General features: G+C 45.7%; 9 protein-coding genes across 9 annotated transcripts; 5 read left to right on the top strand and 4 right to left on the bottom strand.

Annotated features, from left to right (window-relative positions):
* Window positions 1–598: 598 nt before the first annotated feature.
* On the top strand, window positions 599–936 carry N7495_007019 (uncharacterized protein; the record flags this gene model as incomplete). Its single annotated transcript, XM_057209670.1, has 2 exons — window positions 599–823; window positions 853–936. The coding sequence occupies 2 exons, from the start codon at window positions 599–601 to the stop codon at window positions 934–936; spliced, it is 309 nt and encodes a 102-aa protein (XP_057063444.1).
* Window positions 937–1,102: 166 nt separating this feature from the next.
* Window positions 1,103–2,593, bottom strand: N7495_007018 (ankyrin repeat domain-containing protein; the record flags this gene model as incomplete). Its single annotated transcript, XM_057209669.1, has 1 exon — window positions 1,103–2,593. The coding sequence occupies one exon, from the start codon at window positions 2,591–2,593 to the stop codon at window positions 1,103–1,105; it is 1,491 nt and encodes a 496-aa protein (XP_057063443.1).
* An 861-nt stretch (window positions 2,594–3,454) lies between these two features.
* N7495_007017 (uncharacterized protein) lies at window positions 3,455–3,808 on the top strand (the record flags this gene model as incomplete). Its single annotated transcript, XM_057209668.1, has 1 exon — window positions 3,455–3,808. One exon carries the CDS (start codon window positions 3,455–3,457, stop codon window positions 3,806–3,808), a length of 354 nt encoding a protein of 117 aa, XP_057063442.1.
* A 522-nt stretch (window positions 3,809–4,330) lies between these two features.
* N7495_007016 (uncharacterized protein) lies at window positions 4,331–4,627 on the bottom strand (the record flags this gene model as incomplete). The annotated part of the gene is made up of 1 exon (XM_057209667.1): window positions 4,331–4,627. One exon carries the CDS (start codon window positions 4,625–4,627, stop codon window positions 4,331–4,333), a length of 297 nt encoding a protein of 98 aa, XP_057063441.1.
* A 1,206-nt stretch (window positions 4,628–5,833) lies between these two features.
* N7495_007015 (NAD(P)/FAD-dependent oxidoreductase) lies at window positions 5,834–7,990 on the bottom strand (the record flags this gene model as incomplete). Its single annotated transcript, XM_057209666.1, has 6 exons — window positions 5,834–6,306; window positions 6,368–6,907; window positions 6,978–7,397; window positions 7,459–7,501; window positions 7,565–7,661; window positions 7,866–7,990. The coding sequence occupies 6 exons, from the start codon at window positions 7,988–7,990 to the stop codon at window positions 5,834–5,836; spliced, it is 1,698 nt and encodes a 565-aa protein (XP_057063440.1).
* A 5,739-nt stretch (window positions 7,991–13,729) lies between these two features.
* N7495_007014 (NAD(P)-binding protein) lies at window positions 13,730–15,023 on the top strand (the record flags this gene model as incomplete). The annotated part of the gene is made up of 5 exons (XM_057209665.1): window positions 13,730–13,762; window positions 13,826–14,080; window positions 14,134–14,245; window positions 14,298–14,357; window positions 14,410–15,023. 5 exons carry the CDS (start codon window positions 13,730–13,732, stop codon window positions 15,021–15,023), a joined length of 1,074 nt encoding a protein of 357 aa, XP_057063439.1.
* Window positions 15,024–15,430: 407 nt separating this feature from the next.
* Window positions 15,431–16,966, top strand: N7495_007013 (Zn(II)2Cys6 transcription factor domain-containing protein; the record flags this gene model as incomplete). The annotated part of the gene is made up of 4 exons (XM_057209664.1): window positions 15,431–15,494; window positions 15,562–16,280; window positions 16,335–16,866; window positions 16,920–16,966. 4 exons carry the CDS (start codon window positions 15,431–15,433, stop codon window positions 16,964–16,966), a joined length of 1,362 nt encoding a protein of 453 aa, XP_057063438.1.
* Window positions 16,967–17,291: 325 nt separating this feature from the next.
* Window positions 17,292–17,795, bottom strand: N7495_007012 (nuclear transport factor 2 family protein; the record flags this gene model as incomplete). The annotated part of the gene is made up of 1 exon (XM_057209663.1): window positions 17,292–17,795. The coding sequence occupies one exon, from the start codon at window positions 17,793–17,795 to the stop codon at window positions 17,292–17,294; it is 504 nt and encodes a 167-aa protein (XP_057063437.1).
* A 437-nt stretch (window positions 17,796–18,232) lies between these two features.
* N7495_007011 (DUF1993 domain-containing protein) lies at window positions 18,233–18,745 on the top strand (the record flags this gene model as incomplete). Its single annotated transcript, XM_057209662.1, has 1 exon — window positions 18,233–18,745. One exon carries the CDS (start codon window positions 18,233–18,235, stop codon window positions 18,743–18,745), a length of 513 nt encoding a protein of 170 aa, XP_057063436.1.
* Window positions 18,746–18,820: the final 75 nt, after the last annotated feature.

Raw genomic sequence — 18,820 nt, 5'->3', positions numbered from 1 at the left:
GCTGTTTGCGCACTCGATTCCGAGACTACTGTCCTGATCCTCGTCTTCACACATACCCTAGCATCAGAATCTCTGTCACAGAATTTCATTTCTAATTTGGGGAGCTACACCTCTGTCCCAGTCTTCTGGGTGGCTGAAGGATTGAAAAATTGCATTCTTCGACTTCCTCAAGTAGAGTTGGAGGTACACTAGCATGCAGTCAGTTATCTGAAATGTCGGAGAAAGCAGGTAAGGCTATGCAGAGACTGGTGATACACTCGTTTTAGGCATGTCAGCCTGATGGATTCCTGGAATCATTGGTAGAGATGGCTTGATCGGCAGTGAAAGTGTGTTCCATCTGCTAAGCTCTGTCTGCTTTGTGAAAGAGCCAAGCATGCTATCAACCATCATATTTAATCTATAATTCAGTTGGCCAGTCTGCAGGTTGGCTTTTTACAAGCTTTATCCAGTTTCAATTTCAAATTCCTAACTCATTCATTGCTTCTCCTACAAAATTTCATCGACAATATAGTTTGATTTTTTAAATAACCTTTTTCAAAAAGACCAATGATAAGAAAAAACGCCCCGTAAATACATTGAGAAAATCAAGGACGGATCGATGTATTTTATTTGGACTTATGCTTGGAGGGATGCTCATGGCGATAATAAATCGACCACCGGCGAAATTGACACCAAGTCACGCATCTTGATCCTTACCCCCGCTGCTTCTGTCCCTCCCCCCGAGCCTACCAGAAACCAGAACGAGTGTAGGGGCAATGGCAAGGGTAGCCAACGCGTCCGTGTCCCCATAACTATCCCTGCTGTGATGGTTTGGGATATTTTGGTACACCGAAATAACCGCCCCTCATGCAGTTCAATTGCACTGACGAGTCTGCACCTTCTAACGAAGAGTGTGTCTATAATTTGAAGAAGCGTGACCAGAAGGACATTAAGTGATGTGTTTTGATTTTTTTCTTTTCTTCCTTTTAAGTTTTCAAAAATGAATAGTATATCAAACATAGCTTCTAGTTTCGCATTATACTCTCGTATCCACTGGATTTCTATGGCATATATTGTTCTCTTATTGTGTAAAGACTACCTGGGTACCTATTTGGATTGCTACTCAGTTCACCTGACAACGTCCGCTAGTTTCTTTTTCGCATGCGTTTTCTAAAAGACTGACGATTGTCTCGAAGCCGGGTCTTCTATCGGCTCTTCTCCTGGCAAAGGCCAGTGGTGTAACATCAATATCTTCATTAGTACCGACAAAATGAAGAGCGCCTGCCTCGAGGAGAGTCCTCACAGCGTCTTCATTATTGGCTTCTACTACTGCCAAATGCAGCGGCGTGAACCCGGCACGATTTCGAGACATTACATCAGCCCCGTGGTCTAACAGCGTTTTCACATTGCTTGCGCTTGCAATCATCGCTTCTGCCGCAAAATGCAGTGGCGTAGAGCCGTCGTCGTCTCGGGGCATAACCTCAGCGCCGCTTCTCAATAGCAGCTGTGCAGCTTCCGGTTTCCCAGATATCACTGCAAGATGAAGGGGTGTAAATTGATGAGAGTCTTTAGCCTCTGTATCAGCACCAGCTCTCAAGAGCAATTTTAAGGCATTTTCTAGTCCATGTTTGGCTGCCCAGTGAAGAGGTGTCAAACCATCGTTATCTTGAAGTTTGATATCGGCCCCCTTCTCTAAAAGTAGCCTCACTTTTTCTGGCGTATCAAAGGGTGAGATAGATGCTGCAATATGAAGAGGTGTATAGCCCTTATCAGTGCGGGCGTGTATATCAGCGCCTGTATTCAAAAGCAGCCTCATTGAGTCCTCTCTGGACTCTCCAATAGCTAAATGAAGGGCTGTATAACCATGGTCATCACGGGCATTTATATCAGCACCACTATTCAATAGCAGAAGCATAGTAGCACAGTTCCTAGTTGAGTAATGAAGTGGTGTAAAGCCTTCGGTGCGGGAGTATACACTAGCGCCGTACGCCAACAGCATCTTTGTATATTTAGAACCCCTTAGTCTGACTGCATCATAGAGAATTGTCCGCTCATGGGAATCCTTGGAATTTATATCGGCGCCTTTCGCTAATAACAGCTTCATAATAGGCTCGAATTCAACAATAGATTTCGTGTCTTGTACTGCGCAATGTAGAGGTGCACGACCATCGGCATTCATTTGGTCATTTGCATCAGCACCATGATCTAAGAGCAATTTCACAATCGATTCGAAGTTGCCAGCTGCGTGATGAAGAGCTGTAAAAATATCGAGATCTCGACCAGTTCTAGCCGATGCGCCATTTTCCAACAGTATTTTCGCAACCTCTAAGCTCTCATTTTCCGATATTAAATCATCAACATAACGGCTAGAAACTTTACAGAGGGCTAGATCTTTCGTGTCGGATGATATCGCCTTGTTGTCTTTCAAAAGCTTGCGGGTGAGCCTTACTTCGCCTCGAGTTGCCGCCCATTCTAGGACAGACTTTTCCAATTTACAGATATGATTTCGCGCTCTGTAACAAAATTCAGGTTCAAAACGAATAGCGAGAGAGCGACAGGTGAGTGTTGTAAGTGCAAGGGCGTCTTTTATATCATGCAATTGAGCAGCTACCATAAAGAGAATCTCATTTGGCAACCCTAGAAATGAACTTGTGGGAGGCATGTCTCTTTCGTTTCTCAAAAAGGCCGGTGGTACAGACCTCAGGGAAAAAACCCGAGATATGAGTTTAGTGAAGTTTCGAATAAAGTTTCCACGTAGCTGATTGATTTCAATCAGGTATATCCCAGGGCTAAGTGAAGTAAGTTCTGCACTTAGAGCCGCGGATATGTGCGGCTGTGATTTCAGCCAGCCTCATTTTATCCCAGAAATAAGCTCCGCTTAGTCACGCCAAAACGACCCCATTTTCGAATGCTATTCAATTTCGGTCCACATTCTGTATACACAAGATAACGTGCGGTTCAAATCTCAGGGGTTCTTGGCACAGTTTAGGGATGCACACGATACGATAACGTCCAAAATCTGGAAAAAGGCGTTATCGGACCGCTTTTTATCGTCGGTTTTGTTTTAGGGCGGTCCGTTATCGTTGATCTCGGTATAACCTAACAAAGAGAAGATATAGTAAAATTACCGACGGATCTCTTTTCGAATACAAGATGACAGGGTGAGGAATTGATGTACTGGCTCGTACTGAAGATTTACAATAGAATCCGATGATTGATTGAAGGTTGAAGGTCTGTTGAGCGATCTCAAACCTACAGAATCTGAGCTTTGGCGTGTTACGACACCATACAAATACTAGGAGAATTGGGTAGTTAAACGATATTCCGAAGGGTCATAGCGGTAATTGACCACTCCCCTAGCTCACGATAATATTTAAAGAGGGTTATTTGCTAGATATTCATATCTTGATTGATCGAGCTGCCGTAGTTATTATCTCAGTTCACTCCACCCCACAACCCCACCTTTGTCCAACACATGGCCTCAACCCACGACGGCGAGAAGGGACCACCATTTACTCTACCTGGGGATGAAATCCACGAAAATCCAGATGCTGTCCCAGATCCAAACGAAGTATTCTGGGAGAATGACACAGATCCTTCAAATCTTATGAACTGGAACGCCACGTACCGTTGGTGCCATATTGTTTTTATTACACTCCTAACATTTGTCACGTATGTATTTTACCGGCATTACATAGTCGCTAGTGGGGTCGCCCGGCCCGCCAATCTTGCCGATCCGATATGTCTGGGGGAACAGTCTCTTGGCGTTCATTGCATTGGCATTTGCTCCTATTCCCTTTCTTTTAAAGAGATATGGGGCAAGAATTAGACAGAAGGATCAGAATGCCAAATGATTTTTGTCGGAGAAAAGTGCCAGGTGAATTCCAATCGGCTGTTATCACTCTTCTTCTTATCTCGCAGTCTGGCTTCACCTCCTACCTAATGCTCTCCAATAACACGCTTTTGTGTCTTGTCAGCTCCCAGTTTCATCCTTAGGATTACGCCCTTTTATCATATGCTAATGAGCATTATTAAGATGACCGTCTGTCTTCCGGAATAAATACTTTAAACAGGTTGTAAATTGGCTACTACTTTGAAATAGAAAGGGCTACAATTTTAAGCTAAGTTACAAGATAATAGGACAAGGGATCTCTTAAGTAGTATGAAAAGAGGAGAAAAGAAAAGGCAGAAAAGGTTATAACTTTATCCTTTAGAAACGAATGAAGAATGCACAACGCTGAAGGCATCCAAACTAGGTTACGTGAGCCACATACTCCAACGACAAGCTTGAAAAAGCACCATCGTAGAACCCTGGCTTCGACATTCAGGAGAAACCTCTTCTCTTTGGAACCTAAATACAACTTATTAAGCAACCGGATAGAAAGAATAGACCAGCGGTAACCATATACGGCAATCCAAGCAAAAGCCCCTTTTCCTTCATGCTACGACGAAAGGCAGTAGCTAGGATGGGCCCAGAAGCCATGGAACCAGCACTTTGGGCGAACCCAATCGCCGTATTCAAAATACCCACTTGCGATGGTGATGCAAGTTCCATCGCTAGACTTCGGAGGGCTGAGTAGAACCCCCACCCGCATGGAAGTAAGCCGACACCCGCTATAAATACTGCCGGGTAGGTTGAAATGGCCATTATGACGGAACCCAGAGTTAGAATCCACACACTGCCTTGGACAATCCGGAGGTCCTTGGCGGCGGGGGACAGAAGCAAACGTGTACTCAGCCAGTTAGAAAGCCAAGGGAGGAAAAGCAATAAAGCGAGAAGATTGATCACGCCCTTCAACGTGACAAGTGAACTGGCCTTGGCAATACTCCAAGAGAAGCGGGTTGAGGAGTATTGAACATCCAGCTGAAGTGATTGGCGACCGATACTTGCAATTAGAAAGGCACCAACAGTGCATAAAAGGCTGGCGCTCCAGGATACCCCATATCCAGAGTTGATACCATAGTCACAGATTGTCTTTGAACTAATTTAAACCATCCCATAATGATTATTGGGCCTTCACACTTTGCACGGTTATACTCATAGCGACTTGAGAACTTTGAATCGAGCTCTGGGTGTCGTTTAACGAAGTTTGTAACCCAATTAACACCGATAGTTTGAATTGGGGTTCCGCGTTCCGAAAGTAGGAGATTAGCCATTTCTTGCACCATAGCCGGTCTTGGTGCCGCTCCGCGTATGCCCATAGAGATTATCCATTGCTTTAACGAATTCCCTGCGACCTTGGTCACTTTTTACGAATTTGGGTATGATTCAACGCGGGGTTGACGACCGTGAAGACGCGCGCGCAAGGTCGTGTATGGGATGTCATATGTAAGCACTACTTGACGAATTGATAAGTTTGCCTGCTTTTGAATAGCTTGGATAGCAATTGAGATACGACCCTCCTGTTCCATGAATTTAGAACGATTTTGGGAGCGAATTGGTGGCATGGTGGTTGGTTGAAGAAGGAAGGTCTAATTAATTGACGCGTTTTTGATGGGGTGGTCCGCTCGCACGTGAAATACGTTATAGGGCTGGTGCAGATCAGGAGCCAAGCCGCGCATCATCAGAATTTGGGCCGAGGAATCCAACAATTCTCACCCCGATCTCACCTCTCTCGCTCCAGCCTAGAGACTTCTCACCCATATCACCCGCACTCACCCTAGAGTGCCGATTGGGTGCTGAGGGCGCTTTGGCCATTGACTGTGCAGAATGTGGTTTAAGTACGGCTGAGCGGACGGGAAGCCCTGATTTCTACACCCTTTGGTCGTATGTACTTTGTATTCATGTCCAGACACATAAATAGAGTGATTCAGACTAACTAGAGCACGAAATACATGGTCTCGGTGACACTTATCATCCAAGTTGCACCTTCGACGTTGGCAAATGAATGCTGCCCTCTCTAATCCCAGGACCTTTGCCATCCAAAAACTTTGGAGAGCAGAAGTGAGCCCCATCCACTTTAGGCTCGTCAGATTTGACGAGGCCCAGTTCTCCGTGAACCAGGTTCGGTCCCAGCCCGTCGATAGTGTCAAGCGTGAAGCTATCCATTTCGAAGGGATCTTCACGAATCATACGCCTGCTGCGTAGCGTTTCGAGTATCCGCAGCTCGCTCGCTGTAAGATGCTTTTCGATGTTCCCGAGCGTCTCTGTGGCTGTGATGTCGGTTTTTCCGGGTTTGACACCAAGTTTCTCGAGCTTCTCGAACAGTGCGTCTTTCTGGTCCGGCGGGACATATGTGAACGCCTTGAAGCAGAATTCAAGAACCTCGGAGATTTCGGATTTCTCGATTGTGCCCTTCGTGTCGGCATCGGCGGTGCCTTGGATGACTGGAATAATCCGAGAAATCGTTAACTGTAGACCTGGAAATCCGGATTGGGAAGTTCGTACTGGGTCTCAACATATCAAACGCTCGTTGGAACCCCTCCTCATCCATATCCTGGATAATAGGCTCATGCTGCTCACGAATCTGCTTCGTGGCACTGCTAACAGCTAGGAAGAAACGAGTGTAACTCTGAACTGTCTTCTTAGAGTGCCACGTTCCCGCCGTCTGCTCGTTACAGTCACCCCGGATTGAAGCTGCGATCGTAGACGCTGCTGAGAGACCGCCTACCACGGCGAGATGGACACCTGAAGAAAATAGAGGGTCGATGAAACTGCCAGCATCTCCGCAGATGCGTGCATTCGGTAAATGATAGGTTGACGCGGTATAGGACCAGTCGGAGGCTGACTTGATTTCGGTGACTAGATCTGCCTCCGAGAGAAGCTTTTTGATTCCAGGAGCCATCTTCAGACCATGCTGGTAAAAGTCTAAGGTCGAGGGGCGTCCCAATTCTTTCTTTTTTTCCGTCGCCATCTTTTGGTCTTGAACGATTCCCACGGAGCATGTACCATCGTGCAGCGGCATGAACCATGCCCAGCCGCTAGCATCTGCGTTCTCTTAGCATAACAGGCTGGCTTCTAATTAAGGGCTCAAGATAGAATCATTCCAGTAACTCACCGTCCAATGCCTCAAAGTATGGCGAACCTTCCATTTGTGTCCCAGGGCCATATAGATTGTCACTTTCCCAGTAAGCCCAATTGGCAATGCTCCTAAAATTATCATTGAACTTCCGGTTCTTCAGGTACTTTGTGCTCAATATACCATGTCTTCCGCTAGCATCCACAAGATACTTGAAAGTGATGGACCCAGAAGCGCCATCTCGGCAGGCCCAGGTAGCGGAAACTGGCTTGCCATGATTCAGGTCATCTTTCTCCATTCCGCCAGTGGCCTGTTCGAATTGGATTTTGTTAACCTTGGTTTCATCAAAGATATGAGCGCCAGAGGCTCCCGCATGTCTAAAGAGCAGGTCATCTGACTCGGATCGAATCAAGTTCCAGGCATATGCATCAGGACCACCAGCCTCGAGGAAGTCGGTATCTGCTTATAGTTTAGTGTGTGTACTTGTGGAATGCAAAAGCCAGCACAGGGATAAACTTACACGCATCTGGCTGGCCTTGAGCAAGTCGGAAAACGGCACCATTCTGTGGATGATGTCAGATTATGGATGCAAAGGCTGGCCAAAAAAGTTTGTAATTATCAAATACCTTGTGGTAAAATCCATGGGCATTGAAGGTGTCATAAAAGTCTATGAACTTGAAAAAGTGCCGCAAAGAAGGAAGAGTGCTTTCGCCGATGTGATATCTGTAACCAGTGAAGTAAGCACAGCAAAAGTGGTGCGTTGTAAGACTGAGCCTGCGGAGAAGAGAAATAAAGGAAAGAAGGGGGGCGGGCCCGAAGAGAGTTGTGCTGTTAACAGAGATCCTGACACGGGACAACTAAGTACCCGTGTCGCAAAAATGATCATGAACCACAAACAGCAAACGGAAATTTATTGTGATAACTTACCTGGGGAACTTCTCGGCCTCGAGTACCACTGTATCAATTCCCTCGCGAGCCAAAGCCGCGGCTGCATATGAGCCAGCTGGGCCTCCTCCAATAACTAGTACAGTACAGCTTTTCGGAATAGCCATGATGCACAGTATATAAGGATTGACTGTAGATTCGTTAGATGTGGGAGGTATAGAGATTGCAGGTCACAATTTAATCGTGAAATATGTGTGTCAAAGGCCTTGGAAGCTTTAAAACTCAAGAAGACAGCCGATATTATCGCATACAGATGTTGATGGAACCCTAAGCAGCGGACATTTAATGATCAATGTGATCGAAAAGAAGGGATTTCCGATCCAACCCCTCTCTACCCCTCAGCACTTCGAACACATGAACCCTCGGTAAACTGGGGAAGGGGAGCTCCATGAGGGTCTGGACTGCTACCTAGATCTGCATCGTTTGCTGTACTATGGATATTCCGCAATATATAAGCAGCATATATTACAGCACAAATCAGCTTCTGTATTAGGCTTGTATGGCCTTCCAGGCTTAATAGATCCGGTACTTTTTAATATATTTTTTTCATTTTTATTATTTTTATGAGAGGTTACTCTTTTTTAGCCCCAAATATATATATAATATCTTTAAGCATAAAAAGCTACTACTAAAGAGATTTCGAAGTACTATCTCATCGCCACACTTCCCTGGCGCCGACCACCGCTCATATGCCTGGATGATAAGCAACCGGGCTAGATAACAAGCGCCACGATGCTAGAGCCCTTTTTTGTTCTGCCCATCTGCGAGGTAGGAAGGTTGGCCTTTGTACTGCTTTGTCAAATTCAGAACTGATGACAGAGACCCGCAAGTTGAGCTTTATGATGTTGCAGCATACCGCCTGCTGGGATATCAGGTTGAAGGAGGTCCTTGCGGAGAGGGAATGCGAAGAGGCACTTTTAGACGACCCATCAACCGGAATTCGGAGGGGACGAAGCCGATGAACGCGATGGATCTGCCGAGTATCCTCCGGCATGCCTAACGTGAGATGGCTATAAGCATTAGAAGTGTATCTGTGCACATGACACAGATACCTCACGATTCCACAACGAATTGTTTACGTTTCTTCAAGGATTTTGTACACAGCATGTGCCTAGCTAGTTCTGAATTCAAGATTAGCTTTAGCCCTTCACAGCTCAGCCATCATGCTAGCAAAACATCAATGTCCATGCTATGAATTCGAGAAAGCTAGGAGCGATGACCTCCTACAACAAATTAAAGTGATATTTTCAAAGCGTGCTCTTATCTAAATCGGCTTGGTCGGTGATTTTGTGGTTGATCCTGCTCTGGCTCGAGTCGATTGTCATGGTGTTCCCACAGTGCGGGAAATTTGTAATCGTAACCACTTAAAAACTCACATCTCCTTCGGATCTATGACTGATTCCTAAGGAATCAGTCTTGAATACAATTGGCCTTGGCTTCATCTTATCTATCCTTTATCCGCTAGACACCCTTACATCGATCCGAATTCTGGGAGGAAGATAGTGTCGAACCAATAAAACAATGCGGGCTGCCAGTCCACTTAAAGTCATAAATCACTTTTGTAATAATTTCAGCACATACGACCATAGGGTGTGGAGAACAGGGCTTCCCGTCCGCTCAGCCGTACTTAAGCCACACGCCGGTCAGTTAGTAGTATGGTGGGTGACCACATGCGAATCCTGACTGTTGTATGTTTTTGTTTTTGTTCTTTATCCTTTTGCTCTATAGATAATGAGGGTGGGTTATTTAGTGAACTCGGAGTACAGGTCGCGATGGGGGGTACTGGGCTCCTGAAAAATGTCGCACACGTGATATTTTTATCAGGCTTAGCGTCTTGGCGTAAATGTTTACAATCGCGTCTAGGTGTTCATCCCTATCTATACACGCGTCATTAAAAATTACCCTGCACCATGGATACCACTACCTTTTTTTTGCTCGAAATGCCGTAATCCCCGTCCGACCGAGGATTTTGATCTTAATAAGCAAGGGAAGCGAAAAAGCCTTTGTAATCGTCATACGAAGAAGCGTTCTCTTCAGCGCGATGATTGGGATGAATTTACTATGCTTCTCTCCCAGCCTCAGCCTCTTAATCATGACTTTGAATTTGATCTTGATGCTTTGCCTATCAAATTTGGCTCTGAGTTTGATAAAGAGGAGATGGGAATAGCAATGCATAGTCTTTCAGATTTGATCTGGCAGGAAGGTGGATTCCGATTCCGCCATACCTCAACTGATTCCCAATATCATCGGTATAGATATCATTGTCGATCAACTACGTTGAAAGGACAGGGTTCACACGTTGCACTATATACACTGGAAAAGGGTATGGTTCGTCCTAGATTCTTAGTATATACGTTGTGCAAAGTGGTGTGAAATGTGTTCGATTCATGTAGCTACTTGAGTTCCTAATATAGTTGTTCCCCCGTGACTCGGGGGTCTGTTTGTTCCGTTCCGGGTTTATGGTATTGCATGATTGCAATATCCATGTTCCGACAATCATTGCTCTCAGGATGAAGCGCATACCCGAAGCTATCAATCTAAGGTAGAAGTTGAAAAACAGAGAGATGGCCGCCGTATAGAGCGATTTCCTTGTGGAAGTAAGCTTATTATACAGCCATCCTTACTTGATCGGACCCTCCGTCTTTCTATTCAACATCACTGGCACCCGCCTTATAAAGATCTTCAAGTTCCGCAAGTCATACACGATCTTATTGACTCCCTTGTCTTGACCCATGCTCCTGCAGAGATTTCCCGCCAGGTTAGGGAGCATCCTAAAGGAAAGGAAGTGTCAAGGCACCAGGTCTATTATATCTGGCATAAGGCAAACTCAAAGAACTGGCGACGCCATGATGATCCTCTTACCTCAGCTCAAATGCTTCTAAATGAGGCAGATTTCCAGAATGGAAGGTATCAGGCCCACCAAGAGATCTTTAAAGCAGGCAACTTATCAGCATTTGTTACGGGATGAATGCAGGAATTTGTACGCTGTAAAGATCCGATTGGTAAACAAGAAGAATTAACTAAGGGGGGGAAATGGGTCCTGGGGACCGGGTGTTCTTATAGCTCGTTCGGCTCCGCACAGATGCCAGGAGCGCAGTCTCTCCAGAGAGTGAGCATTTCATCGGGTATCAACCCGTTACAGCATTAGGTAAGAGCAATATTCTTTTCAGCCACTAGCTTAGCTACTAGCTTAGTATTAGCTTTGGTATTGGTATTAGTATTAGTATATTAGTTTATATATTCACTGACATCGATATACTTTAGCCTTCTACCTCCCGGAGACTATTAAACCACGTCTTAATTGGGCTGAACAGGTTAACTCACAGCCTCAATTAGCCATAGATTCTACTTATGGCACAAATAATAGTGGGATGGAGCTATTTACTGTGTTAGCTGAGCTTGATGGTAGACATGTGCATGGGTTGGGTATGGGTCCTATATGGGTATTTTTGATGCCTTAATGCCTGATTTTCGCCTCAACCTAAACTAAATTAGGGTAATTAGTGCCTTAGTGCCTAATTTTTGCCTCAATCTAGTACTAACTAGGTGACAAATATCACGTGAAATAAAAGTATTGGCAAAAAGATGGGTTTATGGGCTGGGTGTGGGTTTTACTTCAAACCCATACCCAACCCATATGGGTTTTGGGTAAAATTTCTGACCCATACCCAATGAACATGTCTATTTGAAAGCATCTTTGCGAACTTGTTTAATCATCCGAAGAAAATGCCGTTTATCGTCAACATCTCCACCCTATCGTACAATCTCATTGTTCTTTTTTCGGAGTTTCTGTTTTAGAACTGAGAATGCTTTATTGTCAAGAGGCTGGTATCGATGTGTCATTTTTGGTATAAACCACCAAGGTATGATGTTGTAAGATTGGCAAATATACTTGAACTCCGGGGTTGCATGAGAACCGTGGTTATCCATTAACAAGACCCTTGGTCTGTGTTTTGGATGGCGTTTTCGGGTAGCATAATGGAAATCATGTAGCCATTGATTTGCAGTCTCATCATCTGTCCAGCCTTTGGATGTTGGTTTAATGATCCGGTAATTAGAAGGATCATTATCGCCGTTATACCAGTCTTCCATTTGTTCGGAACCACGGATCAAAAACCAAGGATGCATAGCCCAACCGTCGGCCGAAATACATTCGATACCAGTGATATTTTGGCCAATTCCACCGGTCCCAATAGTCTCTTGTTGACGGGTAGAAGCTACTTTTTCCGGGGATCCAATGCCTAACTGGAAGCCAGTTTCGTCCCAATTGTATAGTTCGTGGGCCTGGATTTTGTTTTTTCGAAGAAATTGACCGAAGACTTCGTACCAATGAATTAATTCACCGTGTAATTCAGCTTCGATTCTCGCTTTTTCAATAGGCTTTTATGTACGGAGAGTAATATGCGGTGGTAGACGTTGAATAAATTGGTAGCCATACATTTTGCTGACTTCCCGGTCGGAACCGCAGTGCCGTAAAATTCGATTTGCAGCACCCTCAATGTCTAAAGGGGTCGGTGGTGTATAAACTGAATTAAGCAATTCGATCTAGCGAATAAGAGACGCTTCTTGTAGCTGATTTAGGACTTTGTTGGTGGCCGTACGGCCATTTTTAGTAGGCGTGCCGGCTTTACGGTTCCTCAGTTTATGCTCTGAAACGCTAAAATGAGAGGCTACGGCCTGAATACTTTTGAATTGGCCGAGTTTATAGGCTGAGAGGGCATTTGAGAGAAGGATCTCTTCGGAGGAGGAGGAAATCGGCATTGTATTGGTGGTGAAAAATGAGGTTAAAAATTGAAGATTGAGTTTTTTGGGTTTAGGCATTGGTTTGGGTTTAGGCATTGGTTTGGGTTTAGGCATTGGCTCACCTACACCCTCCTGTGTGTAGGTGAGTGCTTAGTCACAATTAGTTGCTCCGCTTCGCTCCGCAATAATGCAGACTTTCCAAGGTTTGCACCTTGTTGAGAAATCCCCTGATTGGCTTCGATTTCACTGTTCTTGACATGTGATTTGTCGAGATCACCGAGGTCCCGTGACTTGGGGTCCTGATAGGCTGCACTTCCGAACTATGTATAGAGATGTGCGAACACAAAATCTAGAGAAATGGCATCAGAAACAACCAGTATTGTGGGCGATGTTACATCCATGGAGGCATTGTTACCTACAGCCCGGTCAGGTGACTCGAGACCTTGGAATAGCTCCCGAGGTCGCGCTCCCTCTCCCCTTTTTCTTTTTCTTTTCCTTGGATAAAGATTGGTCACCCCTTTCAGCTCGGGTCTGCAATCTCGAGATCCTCGCTGTCCCACAATCCCGTCAGATATGACCGCCGTGAACTAGACGTGGCCTGAGAGTCTGTCCTCCAATCACGTGATGACCACCAGGTGTCAAATGGGTGGTGGTTTAGGCTCGATTGGGCCTAGTTAGCCTGATTTGGCCTGGTTTGTAGGGTTTGCATTACCCACTATGTATCACTATTTTAGGCGAACTTCATCCCTAGTTTAGTAATTCAGTTTCATTCATTTGTGGCATTTGAATGATTGGCCAGTCTGAACCAGTCGACTTGACACCAGGCCAGCCCTGGAGGACCAGGCGATCCCGTCAAGACCCCGCAAAGGTTGCCACGTTTCCATTGGTTTCAACATGAGCATTTATATTCCATCTTTGGGGTGTCAGATGATACTACTTGCTGTCAGACCGAAGTGTCTTTGAATTGGTACGGTGGATCCTTGAGATCTATAGCTCGGAACTCCGAGTTTTGATAGCGCTTATTTACTTCGACATCTCCAAACTCGACAATCTTAATCTTTCTTTCCCCCCCGTGTCTAACAAAAAGGTCATACGCAGCTAGCATGGCGAATCAAATCAACAAAGAGCATCTTTTGGTGAGCAAAAATCAAGCCCGACAACTACACACTCGATTTATGCTTCTAATACATAGGCATTAGATCACAGGCGTGACTGGGTACATCGGCTACCAGACACTTGTTTTTGCTCTCGAGAAAGGGTATCGCGTTCGCGCAGTGACTCGAAAACAATCATCGTTAATAGACTTGAAAAAGAACCCCATCATTGCAGGCTACCTTGATCAAGGTAGACTCGATGTTGTTACAATCCCGGATTTTTTGGAAAAAGATGCATTCTTGAAACAATTGGAAGATATCACAACTATACTTCATCTTGCATCACCGTTAGCATTTTCGGTACTCTGCCATCTACCACTGTTGAGCCTTACGTGCTGACGCTTTTTGACTAGACTACGAGATTTGTTGAAGAGATTGTCAAGCCGGCTGTCGATATGGTCACGACCGTCCTGGACGCGGCCAGTCGTACGCCCTCCATCCGTCGCGTGGTGCTGACCTCTTCCTGTGAGAAAGCCTTTGAAATTGCATCAAAATAAGACACTAATGAGTACCGCAGGCGTGACACTCATTCCGTTCGGATGGAATATGAATCCAGATAGCGAAAGACTTTACACTGGTAAGAGTTGACTCGCATTTACTTCGGAGGCATACGCTAAGCCCATTTCCAGTCAATGATGTCAACAACGAGCTCGACGGGCCTTATGAGAACGCAATGGAAGCCTACTGGGCCTCGAAAGGCATCGCTCGGATCAAAGCAAGTGAATTTATTTGTAAAGTTGAGCCAAGCTTTGACTTTGTAAACCTCCTGCCATCGGTGGTAATTGGTCCCGACACTCGCCTCGACTTCGACCCCACGGCGACATCCGACGGTCTTCGACAGGGCGCAAGATCAAATGTTCTGGCCGCTGCGCTGGACTCCTCTCTCAATTCATCTTTCCCTTATGTTGGGACTCCTGTGCATGTTGCCGATGTTGCAAAAGCGCACGTGGACGCGGTGAACAGAGATCTGGTTCCAGGAAATTCCGAGTATATCTTGTCATCAGATACGCCTGATGGAGTTGTTTGGGACAGAGACGTTCAAGATATCTGTCGAAAGTTCTTTCCGACAGAGGTTGCAAGCGGGCAGTTACCAATGGAGGGATCTTTGCAAAGTATCAAATGGAGACTTCAGGCCGAGGACACCGAAAAGGTTTTCGATTGGAAATTTGTTTCGTTTGAAGATACTATGAAAGAACTTATCTCGCAGTATCTGCGACTTGATGCAATCCATAAGTCTGCTTGATTTTCTGCGACTATGCAAGTGTTATTGTTGATCTCACCCGTGGACCTGACCTCCAGGCAAATTTCCAACTAACGCGGATGTCATGCCTTCAGAAGAGATGTTCTACACAAAAGCGCTACCACCTTGGAAATATATATCTACTATGGCAACCTTGGAAGTAGTACGAATGAACTATTCGGGTTCCAGGCTTTAACGTGTAATCATCAATAAGACACTGATCGATGTAAATATAAAACTGACACTTTTTTTGCCCCGCCAAATCGCCGGTTAGCGCTGAATAAGCAGCTCGGAATTCCGAGCTAAAAGTGCATATGTGAACGGCATGACTTATATCTATCGCAGCAGGATACCTCAAGCTGGGCGCAACAACCTGTCTACATCAAGGGAGACTCGAAGACTGATGCAGAATGAAAGCTGACTCTAGTGAGAAAAAGTCAGAATGTCTGCTATGTGGTCTACAGTTTAATCATCGTAAGTCTCCGGATTGATCGTGCTTCGGAATTGCACTGTACGAAAACACCAGCTAATAAATATACAGGATCATCGCTCATTCGCCATACGCGGAACAATTGCAACAAGAATCCATCACAGCGGCGCAAATCCTGCAACCAATGCATCGCGAACAAGACAAGATGCACTCTCAAACGCCCCACTTGTGCAGGGTGCTCTCTGCGCCAAATCGCGTGCGTATACACGAGCTCTGGTGGAGAGCAGTCCGAGCAGCCTGTGTCGCCCGGAATTGCGAGTGCCCCCTTGGAGTTCGACCTTGATACCTTGTCAAGTTTCCAACCACAGAATCTTTCCGCGAGATTCGACTCGACTCTTTTCGAGCCCTTTTTTGGCGATTTAGAACCCTGGACTCCAATACAGCCATCTGAACTTGTGCTGCAAGCTCGGAATGGGACAGGCCGGGAGATTCTCCCTCTCAGTGATTCTGTTGAATTCGCCTCTTCTGAGATAGCGTTTTCCCGATCAAATCAACAGATTGACAGAGATTCTGGAACAAATTCAGCTGCGTTGGTAAATCATAGCATGGAGCTCATCTTCCGAGTTTGTCGAACATGGCCTCAGATGCTGGCCGATGGTTTTCAGATCCCGCCTATCTTTCACCCTACCCACCTTGCTTCGCAGACTGATCTCCCCCGACCACTAGCAACGTGCATAACTTTGGTCAAAATGTGGCATGGGCAATGTCCTGGTGCCGAAACAATCGTCCGTGATACGATACGCCGGGAGCTTGATCTGGCCATGAACAACGTGAGTGCTATTAGCGAACGATCTTTCGATACTTGACTGAAACACAAAATCCAGTCCGACGAGCTAGATGAAGCAACGCTTCTAGCGACCTTACAGGCAGTAGTGATGTACACTATTATTTTACTTGCGCCCTTCAAAACCTCTCCCAGTGACTGCATGAGCGAAGATGCGATATTTCGAAAAGTTGAGATTTTCGTCTGGCATGTCGTTCGTGGTGATCTTTTCCTGCCAGAGGAGCGGGCACAGACAAGGCCGTCGTGGGATGCTTGGATACATGTCACAGCTAAACGACGCGCAATACTCGCCTTATACTTACTTCACTGGGCATATTCCGTCCTGCACAAGGTTCCGTGTTTTGATTGTTCAGAGCTGGGCTTCATGCCGGCACCAGCGCCAAAGGCTCTTTGGCAGGCTCACACAGAGCAAGAATGGAACAGCAAATACATACACTGGCTTGCGCGATGGAATGGCCAAATTTATCTCCAAGCTGAATTTGGGCATATCAAGCCGGGTGCTGTTTTGAGTCCCAGGGCGGAAAAATGGCTGGGAGAGGCAGATGAATTCGGGTTCATCATGGCTTCGATCCGTATGTACTTCTCATCTTTCAGGTCTACACGTCATCAGCTGATATATGTACAGTTAATGCTACTGAGTTCAACCCTCCTAGCTACAAAGTGGCGGTTTAATGAGTGTCCCGTGGTTCATACGAAGAGCGTGAAAATTTCCCATGAGTTCTGCTTGACAAGCTCTGATTGTGGTCTTTCATTCTTGACCTATTATTCTCACAACACATTGATACCAGAGTGCAGCACTGTAAATTCAACTATCCGCCCGGGGTCTGACAATTCAAAAACCTCACAATGATAAGGGACTTTGGAATCCCTAGAGCTCATAGCTTGTATTTTCAACCCCATAAGATCATTCTTTCCCGTAACAAGCAATGCAGACCTATATCTTGCAAACGGAAGAATCAGAACTCGCATTCATCCATCCTTGACTTGTAGTCGGCACTTAAGCCTTCAATGTCTCAGCCCAATCATTCAAATCGATGCTAAACATCGAGACATCGCCTCGCGGAACCCCCATCATGGTGGTCAAGCGATACGAAATCTTCCACTTGACACCGTCTTCATCCGTAATTCTCACGAGCTTATCACAATACTTCGCTTCCGCGAGGAATGACTTCTCGCCTAGAAAATGCCCAGCGGCACAGTAGGTCGTAGCCTCAGCTGTATCTTCGCCAGTGAGCTGTATAGTCTGGGTTGTCAGGCCATGGAAAGTGTTGATATGCCCGATTGCATTCTTCAGGCCCTGGATGACGGCGTTTGGCCCTTTCATCAGACCGAGTGAGCCTGTATAGTCGGCAGCACAATCTTCGGTGAAGAATGTGCATAGGTCTTCAAACTTTTTGGTATCGAATGTTATAGCGACACCAGCGATGGTATTCCGAATGAGCTCGTGATCAGATGTAACTCCCATGGCTGGGGTACGGTTAGGAACAGGATGATTTGACATCTTGAATTGTGAAGGTTGGCCCAGATGTTGATCTAAAGAAAATGAGTATCAGCTTGGAATTCCTGGGGATGCCCATGTATAAATCTTGATTCTCGTCCCAACAGAGCCCATTCTCCCAGGGGCCCGCGGGCGGTCCTTCGTGTGACAAATCAACCTGAATATTGTATGAGCTAGTTGCAACTCAAGTTCGGTTTTTACAAATCATTCTATAGTCTAGATGAATCCAACATCAACCGGAACTCGGAGCTCCGGGAGAACGCTCGCTGAAGCCAAATGCAGGTTCTTCGGAGTTCCCCTACGGTATCCAAGCAATAAATTGTAAGAGAGGGATATTATCAACTCTGCAGAGACGTACCAGTATAAAAGATCTCTCTTCGCTCCGAATTCCATGTTTTCAACCTGCGAAATCGATCAGACTAAACCACAATCATATCAAGATGGCATCACCCTTTTACAACTACACACTCGCCACTTTTATTCGAGGCCTTGGTACTCTCTATTATCTTCTGAAAAAAGCCGAGGAACATGCGAAAGAGAACAACATACCTCTCAATGAACTCCTCAACGCTCGGATCGCTGAAGATATGCAGCCTCTGGCCTTCCAAGTTGTGACGGCCACAAACAATGTCGGAAAGGCCCTTGCTCGGGCATTCTCTATGGAACCTCCACCTCAATATCCGCCAGATAAGACTTGGAAGGAGCTTTACAGCCGCATTGAGAGATATCTTATCGAGCTTGAAGCTGTCGATGCAGACATGTGTGCCAGTAGAGAGGGCAAGACCTTTGCCGCCCCGATTGGCATGGAAACTTTTCAATATACTTTAGAAGAATATTCTGTGCGATTCTCGATCCCAAACTTCTATTTCCATCTGGTGACAGCATATGCTATACTGAGATCGAAGGGGGTGGACTTAGGAAAGCTGGACTATCTAGCTCAATTTACAGCATGAAAGTTCTGTCAGAGAGTGGAACAATCGAAAAATAGAGGCAATCTGAGACATTGAAAACTTGTTTCCTCAATTTTC

Source organism: Penicillium taxi, assembly GCF_028828555.1.
Source record: "Penicillium taxi strain IBT 34144 chromosome Unknown utg000004l_segment0_segment0, whole genome shotgun sequence".
NCBI lineage: Eukaryota > Fungi > Ascomycota > Eurotiomycetes > Eurotiales > Aspergillaceae > Penicillium > Penicillium taxi.
This window is presented reverse-complemented; position numbering and strand designations above follow the sequence as displayed.